The sequence below is a fragment of the Eptesicus fuscus genome, chromosome 9, assembly GCF_027574615.1.
Source record: "Eptesicus fuscus isolate TK198812 chromosome 9, DD_ASM_mEF_20220401, whole genome shotgun sequence".
Classification (NCBI taxonomy): domain Eukaryota; kingdom Metazoa; phylum Chordata; class Mammalia; order Chiroptera; family Vespertilionidae; genus Eptesicus; species Eptesicus fuscus.
The window spans coordinates 71,628,157-71,647,013 of NC_072481.1; the positions used below are offsets into that span (position 1 = coordinate 71,628,157).

The 18,857-nt window shown below is 45.0% G+C and overlaps 1 protein-coding gene across 1 annotated transcript in view; it reads right to left on the reverse strand.

The window, feature by feature from the left end:
• The window catches only part of LOC103290201 (retinal-specific phospholipid-transporting ATPase ABCA4), a 121,251-nt gene that overhangs the window by 67,864 nt on the left and 34,530 nt on the right, over positions 1 to 18,857 (reverse strand). The window contains exons 8-11 of the mRNA XM_054721398.1: positions 17,220 to 17,460; positions 16,056 to 16,195; positions 15,276 to 15,392; positions 14,437 to 14,631 (exon numbers count right to left, since the gene is read on the reverse strand). Coding sequence (XP_054577373.1) covers positions 14,437 to 14,631; positions 15,276 to 15,392; positions 16,056 to 16,195; positions 17,220 to 17,460 — 693 coding nt within the window. The remainder of the gene's footprint in view (positions 1 to 14,436; positions 14,632 to 15,275; positions 15,393 to 16,055; positions 16,196 to 17,219; positions 17,461 to 18,857) is intronic.

Genomic DNA, 18,857 nt, shown 5'->3' on the forward strand with positions numbered 1-18,857 from the left:
CTTTCTTAGAATGTAACTCACAAGAGGTCAGATGGCCTTGTCTTGATTAATTTGTTCACCGACTACTTACTGAGAGCCTGCAGTGTGCCAGAGCCTGCTTAGCTCCAGGGATACAAGGAGGAAAGATAAAATCTCTTCTCGAAGGAAACTCAAGACCTAATGAGGGAGAGGGTTGGAGCAAACCAACAATCACAATGCAGAATGATCGGGTTCTAATGAAGCAAGCCCAGGTAGTCCGGGAGCCCAGTGGGGGGGATGTAGCTAAGTTTGCCTGGAGGACTCCTGGAGGGCTGCCTGGAGAAAGAGACTCCTGAGTAGGATGAAGATGATCAGGAATTAGCCAACAGGAGGAACACAAGAGAAAGGTCTACTCAAGCACAGGAAACAGCATGTGAGGTCTGGAGATCTGCAAGAATAGAGCAGTGGCTCCCATCCTTGGCTGTGCCTTAGAGCCACTGGGGAGTTTAAAAAGATGCTCACGCTCAGGCCCCACTCCAAACAATGGAATTAGATTCTCCAGAGGTAGGGCTGGCTATCAGCATTGTGTCAAACACTACCCAGGTAGTTCCAATGTGCATTGAATTACGTAGGTAAACAGAGATGAATGGTGAGAGATGAGCACTAGGAAGGTGGGTGGGGACCAGATGGGTTACTCTGCTAGACTCTCCAGTGTGACCAACTAATGGAGGGGTTTCCTGGAACACGAGGCTCTCTGAGCTAAAACCGGGGGTGTTCTGGACAATCCCTTTATAAAAGCCCCAAGGAGTCACTGTAGGGTTTTAATCAGGGGCATGACATATGGGATCAGATCGTGTTTCCAAAAGATCACTGGTGGGGCAAAGGGGGAAGCAGGAAGAGTGGTTAGAAGGCTGTTGACGTCAGTCAGGCTTAAAGGAACAAATTCACTCTCACAGAGCCTGAGTTACTTGGAATGCTTATTTTATGAAGAGAAACTGAACCCGGGAGGGTTGCCAGAGGTCAGACAGCTAGAACGTGGCAGCCCTGGGCTCCCTCCCCACTCTCCAACACAGGCCCAGATGTCTCTTTCCCCCACCCCCCCCACCCCCACCAGAAGCCACGGGTATTACTGGGTCCGCAGGCCCTCCACGTGCTCACAGCTATCTTGTAAAGTAGGAGACCAGTTATTATTTATCCTCCCTTTGCAGCTCAGGAAACTTAGGCTCAAAGAGGCTGAGTCACTTCCCCAAAGTGGTAGAATGGGTATCAAACTCCAGTGCAGTAGTTGCTCCCGCAATTACCAGGAGAAATGAAGAAGTGAGAAAGGTGGACCTGATCAGAGACCCAAGTTCCAGCCGCACTGGTAAGAAGCAGGCAAGACCAAGTCATTCACCAAAACCCTCACTGCTGAATCCCACCCAGGGTGAACCAGAACTCTTCACTGGGGAGCTGAATTTGAACAAGGTTTTGAAGTCCAACCCTCCTTGGGCCTTCTGAGCTAAATGTCACGCCCCAGACTCCGCATCCTGGGAGCGGGGCCCCTGTAATGTTCTCAGTCTTTGAGATAAAAAGAAAGAAAACAAAGGAAGCTTTCGTTTCCCAGCTGATATAGGAAGGAGAAATACGGTACCCGAAAAAAATCTAGAGAGCTAAGGCTTAGGGACAGCACAATAAGAAGATAGTTATTTTACAATGAAACGGCATTGGTATTTCTCTAAGAAATACCCGTAAGTGTAGGCACATATCACTGGGTTCAGGGAAATGGAAATTTTTCTTTAGTCAGTTATTCGTTTGCAAACAGGCATTGCCCAGCCTAACACTGGCCAGTCCTTAAGTGAGATGAGGACGTAAGTGCCTCATGACATCGAAGGTCCTCAGTAAATGTTCTTTTTTTTTTTTTCTAGATAGAAATAATGTAGGCTTGCACCACAGTCCCAGACCACACTCCCAGTGTTTGTCAGTACTCCACGCACTCTGGGAAAGAGAGCTGGTAGTCTCCTCAGGCAAACAGGTATCAAAGTGGAACTGCTAGAGAATATTTATTAAAAAAATTAAGTTTCTTTTAGAGAGTCCTTGACATTCTACAAAAATGAATAATGAAAGAGTCTCAATTTTTAAGTCAGTTTGGTGAGTTTAGGGCTGCATAAATAGAATTTTAAAATCGCAATTAGAGTGAATCTGCAAATAAATTTCTAAAATAAAAACAAAATAATTATTTTGGGAGATGAACTTTGTAGTTTGTTTTAGCTGTGGCATATTGTTGTCTCTCCCCCCCCCCCCCGCCACCTACACACACACACAAACACACACACACACACAAACACACACACACACACACACACACACACACACGATGCTCTACCAATTCACTCACTCACAGCCTTACAGGATATTTGGAGAGAAGGAGCTGTAGAAATCTTGTGGTCTGATGTCCTTGCTTTACCTGTGAGGAAAGTGGCATCAGAGGGACAAGGGGCAAAGGACCTTGCCCAAGGTCAATATAGGTCAGAAGCAGAATCCGAATCCATGTCTTCAAGTGTGGAGCCTGAGGGTGGCGCTATTACCCACATGTTACTCCAAGAGTAAGCCACACTCCAACCACAAAGACGGGGTAACATAATTCCTGAAATGGAAGATCTCTTGCCCTAGAAGAGCACTGTCCAGTAGAACTTTCTGGAATAGGGAAATATTCTACACCGATGCCCAATCCATATGGCAGCCAGTAACCCCATTTGGCCATTGAGCATTTGATATGTGGCTAGTGCATCTGAGACACCGAATTTTCACTTTAATTAATTTAAATTTTAAAAGTCACGCATGGTACAGGCTATTGGACAGGTCAGCACAGCTCCATATACAGTGAGTTCCTTGAGATCCGGGCCGCACTTGTACATCATGGTCTCCATAACAGCATTTTCTCATGAAAGGGACTCAGTAAGTATTCACTAAATCAAATTGAATTTAGAAGTCCTGAATGCTGTAAGAAATACAGCTTTACTACTATGTGTTTTGAACCTAATCCAGTACACCCCAAATTCATATGATTAACTAGGAAAAAAACAGTGAAAAGGAAACTTTTGCTATGATGTTGATGAGAGCTCAACTCCCATTGAAGCAAAAACAAAAAACAAACAAACAAACAAAAAAATGTATTTTCATATGTGACTTTCCGAGCTAGCTAGTCCATTCCCTTTGAAGTCCCCTTTCATGTCTTAAAGGGAAATTTATATGGGAACAAGCGGCTGATGTTTTTGGTGACATTGTTGAGCCCTGTAGTGACGTGGGCCCATCCTGGCTGTTTTATCAGGCAGCTTATTCAGTCGAGTTTCCTGCTGTGTCCCCCTAGATTGCTACCCTGATACTCTCTGGAAAAACAAAACTTAAAAGGTTTGCAAACACTCATTTCTACCCTGAAACATCTGACCCGGTTTCAAAGTTGGATTAATCTTCGTCATCTTGGAAAGTGCTGTGTAGTGTTTAAGAGACAAAGGCCTCGAAGGCCATCCCCACTCTGTCAGTTCCCACCTGTGTGGCCTGTTTCCCTCTTTCTGGAACTGAGATATGTCCTACCTCAAATCTGTGTTCTGTAGATCACATGACGGTGTTTGTGAAGGGCCAGCCAGTGCCTCCTGGAAGAATAAAAGCTGAGGCTTACTGGAGGCTCACCATGTGCTCCAAACTGGCCCAAGGCTTTGCTTGTATTAGTCCTTTGAAGCCACACAACCACCGTGGGAAGCCCGTTACAATTTTCACTCCAGACTCACCTATCTCACCTATGAGGCCCAGTGAGCCGCAGTGAACGTCCTCTGGATAGAGCCTAGTTCGCCACATGGTTAACCACATAGTTAAACTGTCTCAATACAAGCCATTTTTATTACTGTTTTTGTAAAATATCCTGAAAGTCAACAGAGTGCAGTGGCTTTTAAGCCTCTGCCAGGTTACCTTTCATTCATGACAGCTATTTGCCAGGGGAGGAAGGCAGTTATTTTCTTTCAATAATATGTCTGGGAACACAACCCATCCTGAACTGATCCTCAGCCTCTCGTCTGGTGAGAACAATGCTGTGGGCAGAAACCAAAGCCCCACACTCCACCTGAGCAACGGGGGCAACCCAAGGGCTCGCTGCTCACTGGCCATTAGGTAAAAGTTAGACAACGCTACCCAGAGAAGGTCTGATAGCTAATCCAAAGTCATCCTCACCAGATCTTCCTGAGGTCAAGGCCAAGCAATTGTGGCAACTGCTTTGGACATTAATCAGAAGTCCCTGGGTCGTCCTCTGAGGTATAACACATGATGTACCATTAAAATCTTATGTGGAGGCCACCTCCTCATTCCTTATTGGTACTTGCTCTGATCCCGGAAGTTAAAATCTTGGCTAATGAGCCTGCCTATTCATGTGAGTATGTTCATGAATGTATTGGGGAGGCAAAAATGAATGACGAAACCCTTAGCCGAGGTCATTGACTTTGACATACATATTTGGTCTGGTCCGATTAGCTTGTAAGTTGAAACATAGTACATTCTAATGAGGTTGAGGCCATGGAGTTTAAATGTAAACGCTATTTGGTTCTACACAAAAAGAAACTGTGCCGTCATGGATGCTAGGAAAGAATGGAGATAGAATAAGAACTGGCCAGTGTAAGAAGCACAGTATAAATATAGCACTACCACTGGAGAAAGAATTTAAAGGGCATCGTCAGTGAATAAAGAGATAGTGTCTTATGGCCTTAGAGGCAGATTCTGGGCAAATTTTACAACCAGAGTTCAGCATCCCAAAGAGAATCCTATAATGCCCTACAATAGCCAAAGGCAGTCAATGAAGAAAAGGGGTTTCCTCATCCCCTTCAATTCTGAACAGTGTTAGCAAAACCCACTGCCATTGAAGTCCACGCAAGTCCTGCAATTCCTGGCCGGCTGTTTTGCTGATCGTCACCAGGAAGCGGAGTTCATCCTGGTGGAAGAGGCTGGAGCTCTCTCCAGGGCAGGCAGCTGTGCTCAAGACCTCTCGAGGATGCGGTCATTTGTTTATACAGCTAAATCAAACACCATCTTGGGAGGAGAAGCCGCGGTAGCAGCAGGCTTCCTTTTTCAACTGTGACCTCTCCAACTCTAATTCAAACACATTAAGTAATAGGTAAATTAAGTTATCTATTAAGTGGGAAATGTTGTCTAGTGGAAGCAAAGAAAGAAAGAAAGTCTTTTTGTTTGAATTTGATAATCAGAGGAGATTGGCACCCTGTGATGGCATATTTTGACTAATACACCCAGGACCTGTGGGGTGAGTCTTCAGGAATAAGGGAGGCACTGCACCCCCACTTAGAGATTTTGGTTCTATCATCCTATCTCTTACATCTTTAACTTCCAGGCTCAGGCTGAGCACTAAGCGGCGGATGGATGCCAGTAGAGGCCCAAAGTGGTCCTGCTGGTTTTAATGTAGGCACCTGGGGTTCCTTTTGAAAATGCCAGTGGATGTGGGCAAACATCCCAGAATGAATTTCCTAGCAGATCTAGACTGTAACCCTTAAGATTCATTTCCCAATACAATGGAAAAAGCCACCGGATAAAATAGCTCCGGGTTGTGAATTGGTTGGGATGGTGAGATAGAGGCCCAAGGCAGTGCAATAAATTTTTCCAACACGTGGGCCGGAGAACAGACATCTGAAGTGTCAACCTCAAAGAGTGAGGAAATACACCACTGACTGGAAAACAAAGGGACAGGAAATGCACAGCTGTTAAAAATGTCTGTTTCTAAAATAAATAAGTACAACAATGAAACAAATAAAAGGCCAAGTTGGAGCACAGAGCCTCACCCGGGGACAAAGCCACCAGGTAACTCTTGCTGTTTAGCCAGGTCTAAAGGAAAACAATAAAGAACCTGGTTGACAACTGCTGGGGACTTTAGCTCTCAAAGCTTTCACGCTTAATCATTCCAACAATCTGGGAGGTGGGTGTTACTATATTAAAAATATTTAATGGTCCACAGAGCTGGACACTCACCAATCTGAGCATATCCTGGCTCACCCACCTGGGCGAACACACCCGGAACTGCACCCAGTGTTACCCGCATTTTCCAGGCGGTGGGACAGCAATGCTGCCCAGACTCAGGGAGCCCATGCTTAAGCGCTAGAGATGATGAAGCTGCTCACAAGCCAGGCCAGCTGACCTTTCTAGTCCCATCTCTGGACACTACTGCTGCCCCCCCCCCATGCCCACCCACTCCCGTGATGCACAGCCACACCCTACCCAGACTACCTGCTTCTCATGAACTTGTCTTGCAGGTTCATACCTCTGCACTTTGCAAATGCTCTTCCTTCTGCCTGGAGTTGTCTTTCTGCCTTGCTTAGCCAGCCAATTCAATCTTTAAGGCTCAGTGTTCAATGTATTTTCAATTTTTATTTGACATTTATGGGTGTCTATGCTACTGTAGCTCCACTAAGGTAAATTGGGAAATCCAAAGATAAATAGGAACCTCAAGGGGTTCAGGTTTATGAGGGTGGTAGGGGTATGAATAAATCATTATCAAGGGCTACAGTGAAGGGGGTATGGTGCACAGATGGCCTGGGACACAGGAGCCAAGTCCTGAAGCGGGGGAGGGGTTGGAACGGGAAGGGGTCACCCAGTCAGCATGCTGGCCATCCCATATAATGTGGAAAAGTCATGAAGGGACTAGGCCGGATGGACTTCACCTTTACAGCAGTGTGGGCCACTGAGGAGTTTTAGGCAAGAACACCATGGCAAGGCTAGGGTTTTAGAAAGATCTTGCTAGAGGCAATGTGGGAACTAAATGGAAGGAGCAAGAGACTGGAGGCCCCTAGACCAGCTAGGAGGATGGCACAGGCCTCTGCAAACAGGGGCCATATGTGGAGAGGAGGGAAGAAGGGATATCAGAGATACTTTGGAGGAAGAACTGACAATCCTTTGAGGATCTGTGACATTTTGAATTTGTGCAACCTGTTTCTACTCCATCAGATAGAGTTATTGTCTTAGCCATCCTTTGAGATACCCTGCTATAGCATTATCTAGTAACATGCTTATCTCTCCCCAGAGAATGTGAGCTTCTAGGGCTCAGGGATTATATTCCGATGTAGGCAGTTCAGTACATGCAAATATGGGAATGACTGAATGAACTCAAATCTTTTTGGTTTTCTACTATAAATCTAGTTATTTTCAAGCAGAAAATACCCAGTCAGAATAGTGTCTATTATCCTCAATATTATAAAATAATTGGTGCCTTCATCTGACTCATTATATAATTTATCCAAACAATTATTACTAAGCCCTCTATTAATGTACCCTTCATAATATAACAGAAAGAACATCCTCATTAGAGCCAGACAGGTCTGGATTAGAATTCTGGATCCCGCTTATCTGCTGTGTTACGTTAGGCATGTGAGTTTTTAATTCGATAAAATGACAACTATCATGCCTGCCAGGCAGGTTAGGCGTGGTGCATGAGAGGACATGTAAAAGTGCCCCACATAGTGGCTGGCTCATAGCAGGCTGAAGTACAAGTCCCTTCCCTCCACCCATAATCATTCTCCCCTCCCCCCACCTGGGCTTTCCTTCCTCAGCCCAGTTCTATGTTTCTGAGAGACTGCTGAAGCCTAAAATAAGGTCATTGCATATGAGTTGCCTATGATCCAGTTCATGGCTCTTGAAATAATATTGCTCTCATGGTAGAGACTTTTGTACCCTTCCTACCTCTCCTCCAGCTTCTCCCTAGCTTCCCAATGCACATTTTGGAGTCAGTGAATAAACAGAAGAAAGTAATAGAACAGATATTCTGCAAAAATATATACATTTGACTTTAAAGTACATGACATGACCAATAGCTTTATCTTCCTAACCCTGTTTTTCTTAGGCTAGCTTGAAAAATATACTCCTGAGCATATTCTGATTGGGTGGTAGTGGCATGTGGCCAAGAGCATGCAAGGCACAGAGGAGAAGTAGTCCAAAAAATCCTGCTACTGATAATTCATCAACAAGGGAATCACCGTGTAGGGAATAAAGAGTTATACACATACTAGAGGCCTGGTGCACGAAATTCGTGCACAGGGGTGGGGGATGTCCCTCAGTCCAGCCTACACCCTCTCCAATCTGGGACCCCTTGAGGGATGTCCAACCGCCTGTTTAGGCCCAATCTCAGTGGGATCGGGCCTAAACAGGTGGTCAGACATCCCTCTCACAATCCAGGACTACTGGCTCCCAACTGCCCTTCCCTACAGGCCTGGTCCCCCCCAACTACCCTCCCCTGCTGGCCTGGTCCCCCCAACTGCCCTCCTCTGCTGACCTGGTCTCCCCCAACTGCCCTCCTCTGCTGGCCCGGTCACCCCTAACTGCCCTCCCGGCTTGCCTGATTGCCCACAACTGCCCTCCCCTGCAGGCCTGGTCCCCCCCAACTGCCCTCCTCTGCCGGCCTGGTCACCCTTAACTTCCCACTATTGCCCTCCCCTGCAGGCCATCTTGTGGTGGCCATCTGGTGGCAGCCATCTTGTGTCCACCTGGGGGCAGCCATCTTTGACCACATGGGGGCAGCCATCTGTCTTGGTGTGACAGTCAATTTGCATATCACTCTTTTATTAGATAGGATATTGACTGTGTTGACAACAGAGGAAAAAGTGCTTAATGAATAAATGTTGTTGTTTTTCAAGACTTTAGGAAGGGGAGTTGTGACTGGTTAAAGTACAGTTTTATGCCTTGATCAGAGATATTTCCACATTATAGTTTGGCTGGATTCAACTTCCTGATATGAAATTCAAGATCTGAAATTCAAATATACTATGGAATTAAAATAACACTGTGAACTCTAAATAGTATCCCATATGTGCCAGGCTTAACTTTTCCCTACCCAAAGAGATCAAAGACGAGGCTGTGTGTATTCATTTTAACTAAAGGGTAATCAGAGGAATACATTATTAATTTTTCTAACTATGTTTTCCTCTAGAAGAAAAATATATGTGAATAAAACATATAAATATATAAAAGCCTAAGCAACTGTTATGACCAGATGATAACTATGATGCACACTGACCACCAGGGGGCAGACGCTTAATGCAGGAGCTACCCCCTGGTGGTCAGTGTGCTCCCTGGCCAACCTCCCATGGTCCCTCCCTCTGGCTGGCTGGCCTGATCACTGGCCAGGTAGAGGGACCCCGCCTGTGCATGAATTCGTGCACTGAGCCTCTAGTATAAATATGACTATAAAAGTGTACACATGGTAGTTTAAGAGATTTGCCTATATGAAGATACACCTGTCTTCGGTTTCCTTAGATGTGGAAGACAGGATGATCAGAAGGCCTGCCAAAATGAATATCCACATGCTAAAGGGGTGAGGCTCCCAAAGTGTCACCATCAACCCTTTCCCTAATCCACTACCCACCTACTGACCAGGAGATCTGCCTTCATGAATTTCTTGTTTCCCCCACTGATGGCAGGGCATCGGGGGAAATACAAAGCAAGGTTATAGGATGAATGGGGTTGTAGAAACCCCTTATTGAGGAGGTGCTTCAAGGACAAGAAACGCTCTGGAGCCACTAGACCATCATCCACAGAAGTGCCAGAACGGTGCCCAGAGCCATCCTGCTGGGCTTGGAGGGATGGTCTGACATTCCTGATCCCAAGCCAATTCACTAAGGTTAATATGAAGAATAGCTTCACAGTCCCTGGCTAATGTTTACACAAAGTTTGGAATCTGAGAAAAAGGAACATTCCTTACTTGGTCTGCGGTTCAGGGGTAGACATTCATGTGGTTCATAGTAAAAGCTGCCATGCATCGAACTTTTCTCCTGTGTGCCCAGCCCTCTCCCATTTCATCCTCCCAGCACCTGGAAAGGGTGATGTCCCCACCCAACCTACCATGAGGAACTTGAGGGCAGAGAGCTCACACTCACACCTAACTAATCAACAGCATCAGTGTGCTGAGTGCACTCCTCTCATTTTGTCAGCAACAACCCTATAAGGCCCATTGTGTTGCTCCTTGGACTTTACAGATAAGAGAATTAAGTCTTAGAAGGTAAAGTGACTTCCTTAGAGTGACTCAACTCATAAAAAGCAGAGATCCAGGCCCATTTGTCCTCACTGGGTGGGTGGGAAGTTTGCACAAGCAGTGGCCTGATGTCGCAAACAAGTGAGCCAGCAAGGTGGTTTCTGGGGAACGGGACACACTCCAGGCCACTCAATACACTGTCCAGTAACTAAGACCTCACTCCAAGCAGAAAGGAAGGGAATTTAGCCTTTCTATTATTTGTAGAGAAAAACCCATTGAATCGCTCCTTTTCCCATAATGTCAAAAGGCTTAAAGGTCTTTGCTCTTAGTTCTTGGAGCTTCTATTGTTCATTGTCATACCTGAGTGCATTTTGACCTAGTTTCATTTTAAAATTTGTGATTTTTTTGCTTAATTTTCCTCAAGGGATTTTTTCCCCCGCCTTTTTTGAATAGGTAGGGCAGCAGAGGCTGGCCCAGGAACTTCTCACAGCTCTTTAGCACAAGTCGTATTGCTGAACAAGAAAGCTCAGTCAAGCTGCAGTCTGTGAAGGTGCACACTTGCTATCCTGTCCTGGAGAGACCCATAGAGCCATCAGGGGTGGAAGGGAGGCATTTCATGCCCTGCCTGCCACTGAGCAGTCCTCAGAATGAGAGCTGGGGAGTTTCCTAGGCTCATCCAGACTTCCCAAAACACAAGAACAACAGCAGAAAAATCCAGGACCAATCACAGTGCTTGGTTTCTTCCTCACTGCACATATCCCCTCCTACTTTCTCCTTGCAGCTCATCCCCCACCCACCTTGCTTCCCTCCTCCCTCCCCACACCGGCAGGAAGATCAAAAATCTCATCATAATCACCTGCTGAGCTTCTGCAACCATCAAACCCCTTTTAGGACCCCCTGGGGGAAGCCACTGACCTGTGGCCACCTGGCCTTGCCTGGGAGCACTTCAATAGGCTAATGGGATTGCAAAGCCCTCAGGAAGTGTTGGCTGTTGAGGCTGGATGTAATTACCAGCTTTGTAACCCCTAGAGGAGGATCAGGGGTGGCTCCGTAGCTGGGCCTGATTTTACTAATGCCACTTTCCTCCTCCAGTATTTTTTTGTTTGTATTTTGTTTAAAAGTTAATATTTACTAAGTTCTTACTATATGCCAGGAACTATTCCAAGTGCTTGGCATGAATTGACTCAATTATCATAAAAAGCCTATTAGGTAAGAACTACTAATATTTCCATTAAAAAAATAAATAAATAAATAAATAGCTAGCACCTAAGGTTATTCTTGCCTTCAGACAAGTTGGGAGTAACTTTGTAATGACCTGAAGTTTGGTGCTGTGTAATGGGCCTCTTCTGAAAAGCCACCTAGGGAGCCTGTGTTGCCCCTTCCATGGTTCTAGGGAAGGTCCCACACTCTGGGGAAATTCTGGTGGCACCAGGGGCAGCAGGGAGTCCTCAAGAGCACTGTGGTGACAGATAGACCTAGGTCTTTTCTCACTATTTAGTTATCCTCAGGAACCAGGAGTCTGGGGGAAGGGGCCTGCTCTTGGGTGCCTTCACCTTAAGTTCCTCTCTTACTGCTCAGAGCACCCATCTTCTACCTTCTAATGATTCTAGATAACATGAGGCCCAGACCTGACCCTGACCTGGCTCATTGGCAGGTGTGTTAAGCCCTTAGACGGAGAGGTTCCCTGGGAATTTGAGGTCGAGAATTCAAAAAATACCTAGGATGTGCTCCCTGACCCTGAGTATCTCCAACCTTGTCATTCAGCCAGAGATGGACACGTTAGCAGGTAACTCAACTCTAACATGGATAGGGTCTAAGAGAAGTGTGAAGAGAAGGTCAGTGAAGCACAGAGGAGTGAATGGCTAAACCTTTGTGGAAGCAGAGGTGACATCTGAGAGTAGAATCTTAAAGAATGAATGAATAGAAGCTTAACAGATGGGGAAGGAAAAGTCATTTCAGGCTTTTCTGCTTTATGTTTCTTTTTTAGGAACCTCCCGCCCCCTACTTTACAGTAATCCTGCTCAGTCTATGAGATTCATATAAAGCTAACTCTGCTTTCCTTTTCCTGTGGTGGGTATATGACCCAGAACCCCATCACAGTACACAATTCCCCAAAGGACTCAGGGACAGGTAGAGTAGCCAGGCCAATCAGAGAACTGTCTAGAAGTAATGCTTACACTCTGCTGGGAGAGCCACTCCCACTTCCTGCAGAATTTTTGGTGTAAAGATGACCACAGAGGGCTGTAACCTGCTGACATGTTACCAAATAAAGAGGCCTTGGCCAAGATCAAAGAAGACAGAAGCAAGCAGAAATGTGAGATGAAAGGGCATGAGGGTTTCATGGTGTCATTCAATTTCTAGATCCCCTGAACTTCCAAGTTATGTCAACCAATAATTCTCTTTCTCTTTCTTTTTCTAATTCTCTCTCTCTCTCTCTCTCTCTCTCTCTCTCTCTCTCTCTCTAGCAAAATGATTCTAATTAATAAATGGGCAGAGAAACAGCATTTGCAAAGGGAGGAATCTGAAGAGGTCAGGATATGCCTGACAGTGGTGAAAAGGCCAGAGCAGAGCCAGAAGGTGTGTGAGTGAGTAGTTGCTGGGAAGATGGACTGGGCAGGTTTGGAAAGACTTTTGTTCTTGGGGACAGAGTCATTAGGATTTTAAGCATGAAAGTGATGCTAGCAGATGTGTGTTTGGAATGTAGATCTGGTGTCAGTGTGGACAAATGCCTGAGCCAAAAGAGACTGGACCCTAGAGTCCAGGAGGAAGCAATCAGAACAGGCTGATGGACAGATGACAAGGCCTCTGGTACTCAGAGAGCCTGGAAAGCAAGAGGTGGAGTTAAAAGATATTTAGAAAATAGAGTAGACAAAGCTCAGTGTGATGCTGTAATTTATAATAAGAAAGAGATATTTGGTTTTTGTTCCTGTTTCTGGCACAGAGCTCCTAAAACCCTTAAAACGTTTTATGTGATGAGCATGAAAAAGGTGTCTTTGTTATATTAATGGTGACTTTTGGAAAGCAACTAAAAAATGGGGGCTTGCTGCCAGAAGAATCACCCTCTCTGCACACCACCCCCACTATTGGGGGGCAGGGGGCTGGAGAGTGAATTCAATCACCAAAGCCCAATGATTTAATTGATCATGCCTATGTAATAAACACTCCATAAAAATCCAAAAGGATGTGGTTCAAGTAGCTTCCAGGCAGGATAGATAGCTGATAGGGCAGTAGGAAGGGAAGGGTGGGAAGGGGAGTTTACCTCACCCACTGAACAAAGAACTCAGCAGTCTTGGGACTTGCCAAGATAAAATCACCAGACAGTCTCATAAATTCTGGGAAAAGCCACAATAATATAAAAGGGAGACCTTGAAATATATTTTGCTGCCCAAGATATCCAACAGAGGAACCTTGAAGACTATAGGAGAAAAAAGTATAAAACCCTCAAGTCCCCACCAGGTGGGGTCTCAGACTAGCTGAGTTACTCGTTTGTGCTTTATGCCAAGTGTACTCTTAATACACTTGCTTGCTTTGCTTCAACACTGCTTTCTGTCATGTGATCTGAACTCTTTCTCACGAGCAATGACAAGAATCAAGGAAGGGAGAGGCCCCTCTGATTTGGGCAATTCTCCAGTAACATTCCCACATATTTTGCATCTTTCCCACCTGGCTGTCCCTGAGATGCTTCATAATGACCAATCAGGGCACATAATGCCGAATTGTGTGACTCAGGCCAATTTACATAAAAGGGACCTAACTGGGAACTTTTGCTGGAAGAGACAGCCTCCCCTCTGTCTCCACGGAACACAATTTAGATTGCTACCTGATCTGTATTTCCTGGGTTGCAACTCTTTTTGACCAAATAAATGCTTTTTAAAAATTCTTTATTATAATCTACAATTAATTTTGGTTTACATATGTAAAAGCAATGAACCTAGGCCTTGGTACAAAGTAACAGTCAGTAAATCATAGCTGTTTTGGGGAATGGGAGGAAGAATGATAAGGACAGATGACACTAAAATCTCCAGCTTGAGAATTTGGAAAAATGCTGAGGACAGTAATCAGCACAAGATAACATAAATTTGTTTTTGGACATGTTGACTCTAATGGGCCTGCAACACCTAGGGTGAGAGTATCCAGCAAGCAGTGGGACCTCAGACTTGAGGTTTGGTAGACACTGGCTAGTGACAGTCACTGAAGCAATGGCAGACAGGAGAGGGTTGAGGACAGATATAGACACTTCTGGGGCTTCAAGGAAGGAGGAGTCAGGGAGCCGTTGAGGCAGGAGATATAAAGAGGGAACTGCTTTAAATGTGGATAAGCTGTTAGAGAACAGGACTCATCTCTGTTGGGGGCTCTGGGAATTCTTATTTCTTTGGGGGAAAATGAGAGCTGAAACCCAAGACCACTTGACTTGCTGAGATATCTCTGGGCTCATCCACAGGGCTATCTTTAAGGGGCCCAGTGTGGCCCTTAGGTGGCTTGCTGTCCCTTACCTCCAGGTATTGATTAGCCAGGTAGAGGGCACGATCAGTGATGTTAAATATGTCTCTCCAGTCGAAGTTGGCCATGTCATCAGCCCGATTCTCTCGAGGACCCTTGTAGAGGAAGCTCAGCACAGCTTCAGCAGTAATTTCTTCACCAAACTGCCTCTTCAAAAAGCCTTTCACTGTCGGGTTTGCCAGGGTGTTCTTGAGAAGAAGCAATACAGACACTGCATTTAGAAAAGTCCATAGGATCTTTTGGTCTTGTTGTTGGGCCATTTCCAATTTTTGATGAATAGGAATAGAGACTCTAAGGCTCCCTTAAAAAATAGTGGGTTTTCTTCCATCATAAGGCATACCTATCTATATCCCATTTCCCCCAGATACACAAGTCTCTATACTATAGGGAGGGTGTGTATGTTGGGGTGGGGGCAGAGGGGCAAGGGAAATGTTATATAGGAAACTCTTTTTCTTATGAAACTTTTTATTCTCTTAATTATCCCCACTGTATTGAACCTTTGTCTCCTTGCTCTGCAAAGCTGGATATCAGAACTATCTTTGCAGTTATAGAGCTGGCTTTTGAATCTGAGGCCCTCAAATGAATTTATAAAAATGAGAAACCTCAGGAAGCCACTGGTCTTGTGGCAATATTTACATTTGCCCAGAATTGAAGAAATATATTTCCACCCAAAGTCAGTGACTCCACTTGGTGACAGCTTCTAGGACTAGTGCCTTTGGGCCCTGCTTGTTATTTTTTGATCCAACTCCAATAGTGATTAACCCTTTACTGAGGAAAGGAAACAGGTGGAACTTTCTCGGCCCTTCTTCTCCCCTCCCCCTGTCATCCGTACTCTGATCATGGTCATCTGTGTGCTCTTGTCAAAGAAGTACCAGATCTGGGGCCCCACTTCTTCCCAGGCTTTGACCAACTTCCTAATGCGCTCCAGCTCTTCAAAAGTCGAGTTGGCCTAAAACCAGACAGAGATGGGCAGAGACAAGAATGGAGAGAGAAAAAAGTGAGTGAGAACCTTTGGTTATACCTTTCCTGCTCATGTCACCAACCCTCAATGTTTGTGACATGAGCAGGAAAGACATAACCAAAGGATTTTCAAGGACATGTCTTAATTTTCTTAGTCTACTGATATTTTCCAGAACAATCTGCTATTTCCCAGCTTCCCAGACTGACAGAATCTAATTTCTTGATATCCCAGAGGTACATATAATGTTGATGATGTTATTATCTCCGAACCTAACTAAAGCTAGATTTGGACTCCCTGTGAGCAATTGCTCTTCCTCCCTGTCTTTATTTCAGGTAGCCAGGATCCAGAAAATGTGAACCCTTCCATTAGGGATATAATTCAGGCACTGGGAAAGAAAAACTCATTGTAGTTTGGGCAAAGAGAGGAGGGCCCAGGCAGGGGTGCTGGCACAAAGCATTTTGGTGATGGGGGGCGGGCGGGACTCAAGAGTCTACTTAGCAAAAAACAAACAGAAGCCTCACTACCAGGAGAGCACAGTATATCTTCCTCTTCCTCTCCCTCTCTCCCATCTTCCTCTCTCCCCTTCTCTCCCCCTCTCTCATTCTTCTGGGTGGTCCTAGGTAGAAGGGACAAGGCTAGCTGGGTCCTTACGTTCTTCAGTATCCTGCGTGCTGCAGGGGAATCCGGAGTAAAGAGGATTTTTCCCATCAGCAGAGGCTTTGCTGCCCTCCAAGCTATTTTGGATAGAGGGTTGGACTCCAAGCTCTGGATCAATGCATTACAAAAGGTCGCTGCCAGGAGAGAAGGGACAGATTTTATAGAAACTCCCATTGCTCAGAGCTAAACACGGTCATTAGTGTGTGCAAATCACGTGTCTTATTCAACTCTATGCTGGAGGATTTGACAAATAACCTAAATTAATAGGCTGTACCCCACCAATAACAAGCTCATCATTAGTAAGTAACAAAATGCCACAGTTCATCTCGAAAAGGGCCTCATCAGAGAAACAAAAGACAAAAGACGGGGCTTGCCCTGTGGTTTCTTCTGCTTTTAGAAGAAGGAGGCTGAGAAAGCTGCTTGTGATTATTACAAGAACAGAGGCTACTCTCAAATGAAAGGGACTGAGAGGCCACACAAGGCCTCCCCCTGGAATCTCAGCTTTAGTAGCAATGATTTTCCTTCAATTAGCTGCTCGACTTCTTGGTTGTGTGTGGCTATTTTAGGTCCCAGTGACTTTTGGTGTGTGGCTCGCTGCCTCTTTAATGTTTAACTAGAGGGTTACCTAGTTGCATTTCTTACCTCCCCCCGCCACTATCCTTTACCCCATATGAGCCAAAAATAATACTGAAAGGTGGGAAAGAGGACTTGCCAGGGACTTGCCATTGGGAACATAATTCAGTACCAGACACACAGATTTTCAGTGCATTGTGTTTATAAAAACATCCCACAGCCGTGTTTACTTGCCAGGGCCCTTCTGACCTGAGCTTGGCTTGCAGCTCTGGCTGCCTCCTCATTTATCTTTCTTCTCTTCCTCTAGAACGTAACCCTAGTTCAATCAGATCAGTGGGGAATGTCCTCTCTGTTCCCTTTCCAAGTGGGTCTCAGTTTTTTCCATGGCTCACATCCAGAACTCTTTATGCACACCACCTTCCTATAAGGGGAAATGTTTTCTTCTGGGAGGAGAAGCTCTTTGCCCGAGGACCCTCCATAAGACCAAAGAAGAGTCAACCCTGGGACTGGTTGCACCTGAAAGTGTCAAACCATCAGCTTAACTGACATCACAGCCTGATTATATACAGGACTCAGGAAACTTACTTGTTCTTTTGTCGTAAGAATAGATAGGATCTTTCCTCTTGGAGTCGATCCCCAGGAAGGCCTTATAGTTATTGTCTTCATACCAGTTGAAGGAGAACACCTGAGAGCCTCCTCCCTCTGGGTAGCCACACAAGAGGTCAGACAGGACACCAGTCAGCTGTGTGAAGGTCTCTGGACCACCAGTCTGCATGAGGGGTCTGGTCACCCACAGCAAGTCTTGGACACTCGGCCGATGGATGAACTGGAGCAAGGCAAAGGCTTCAGGTTATTTTAAGGCAGTCAGAGTCACGACCTACTGTGCAATCAAGTTCCAAAATATTGGGGAGACCTCCACATTTAAAAGAAAGAATCCATATTCTCAGCAATCTTTAACACTGCTGCCATCCACTCAGGGCCTAAGAAGAAACTAAGATAAGCCTTAAAGAACATCAAAGAGTGAACCCCAACACATTATAATATCACTTCTCTCTTCTAGTCCCCTTTACTTGAATTCCTTGGACATGTGTCTTTGAGGAAGTGTAGAGAATACTTCTCTGGAAGCCAGTTATTGGAGTCTGTTATTCCACCAACATGGGGTTTACTGGGGAAGATTTGATGGAGGAATGGCTCTGTCTAGAAAGGCAAGGTCAGAGCAAATTTCTTTGGCCATATAGTTTAGAATTTAGTTTCTTATAATTAGAAAACTGTGTTCTTATTAGCTTGATTTTATCAAATGTGAATTCTTTCGTTTTCCTGAAATGTGTGGTTTGTGGTTTCTGTGTGTGTGTGTGTGTGTGTGTGTGTGTGTGTGTGTTTTAAGATTCAAGCAAATATAGAACAGGTAAAATCTCCATGCTTGGAAAAACACTTTGTAAAAAGATAACACAACACTTTTTAATTCTGCACCCAACTAAGAAGAGACTGGTGGGTCTCTTCTCCATATGGGGACCTGGGGTGCTCTCTGGCCTCATCTTTTGAAGGCAGGTCTGCAATGCTCAGAACTAAGTTGAGGGCTCCCAGAGTTGCCAGAGTCTCAGCTCCCACAATGCCATCTGACTTTGCTTTAAGGGAAAATGCAAAATAAAAACAATGCTGCTTTTATTCCCCCATTATTACTCACTTTCAAAGGCACTTGGGAATTTAAAAAACCATTAGGATTCAATCAGGTGAGACTGAAAACAGTTTCCCTATTGCAATAAGTGATGTTTACCTGCCGTCCCCTCTCTTTGTCCACATGCCAACACTTGCCCTCTGAAACTACTGAGTGCCGTGTCGAATCCACACAGTGAGTCATGCCTATAATCACAGTCTAGGCTTCAATAATAAAGTTAGAATCGCAAATTGCTTCAACAACAGTAAGCCTTATGACAGTCTTGTAAGAGGTTATTATTTTGTTGCTCATTTAATCCAAGCACTCAAGAGATGAAGGGGCTGTCCCAAGGTCAAATGGTTTCGTATCAGTTAATATTCCGTAAATGGGGCCATCTGCTTCAACCCTGTTCATCAATGCTTAGACTTGTTATCTAGACAGGCAAGAAACCTTCTGGAACTCCCACAGAGAATTAAGAGTGTTGATATGCTTTGGGAATTTTTTTACATTCTCAAACAACTTCAACCTTATTATACTGATGTGAATTTTTAAAATGCTTATAAATAAAA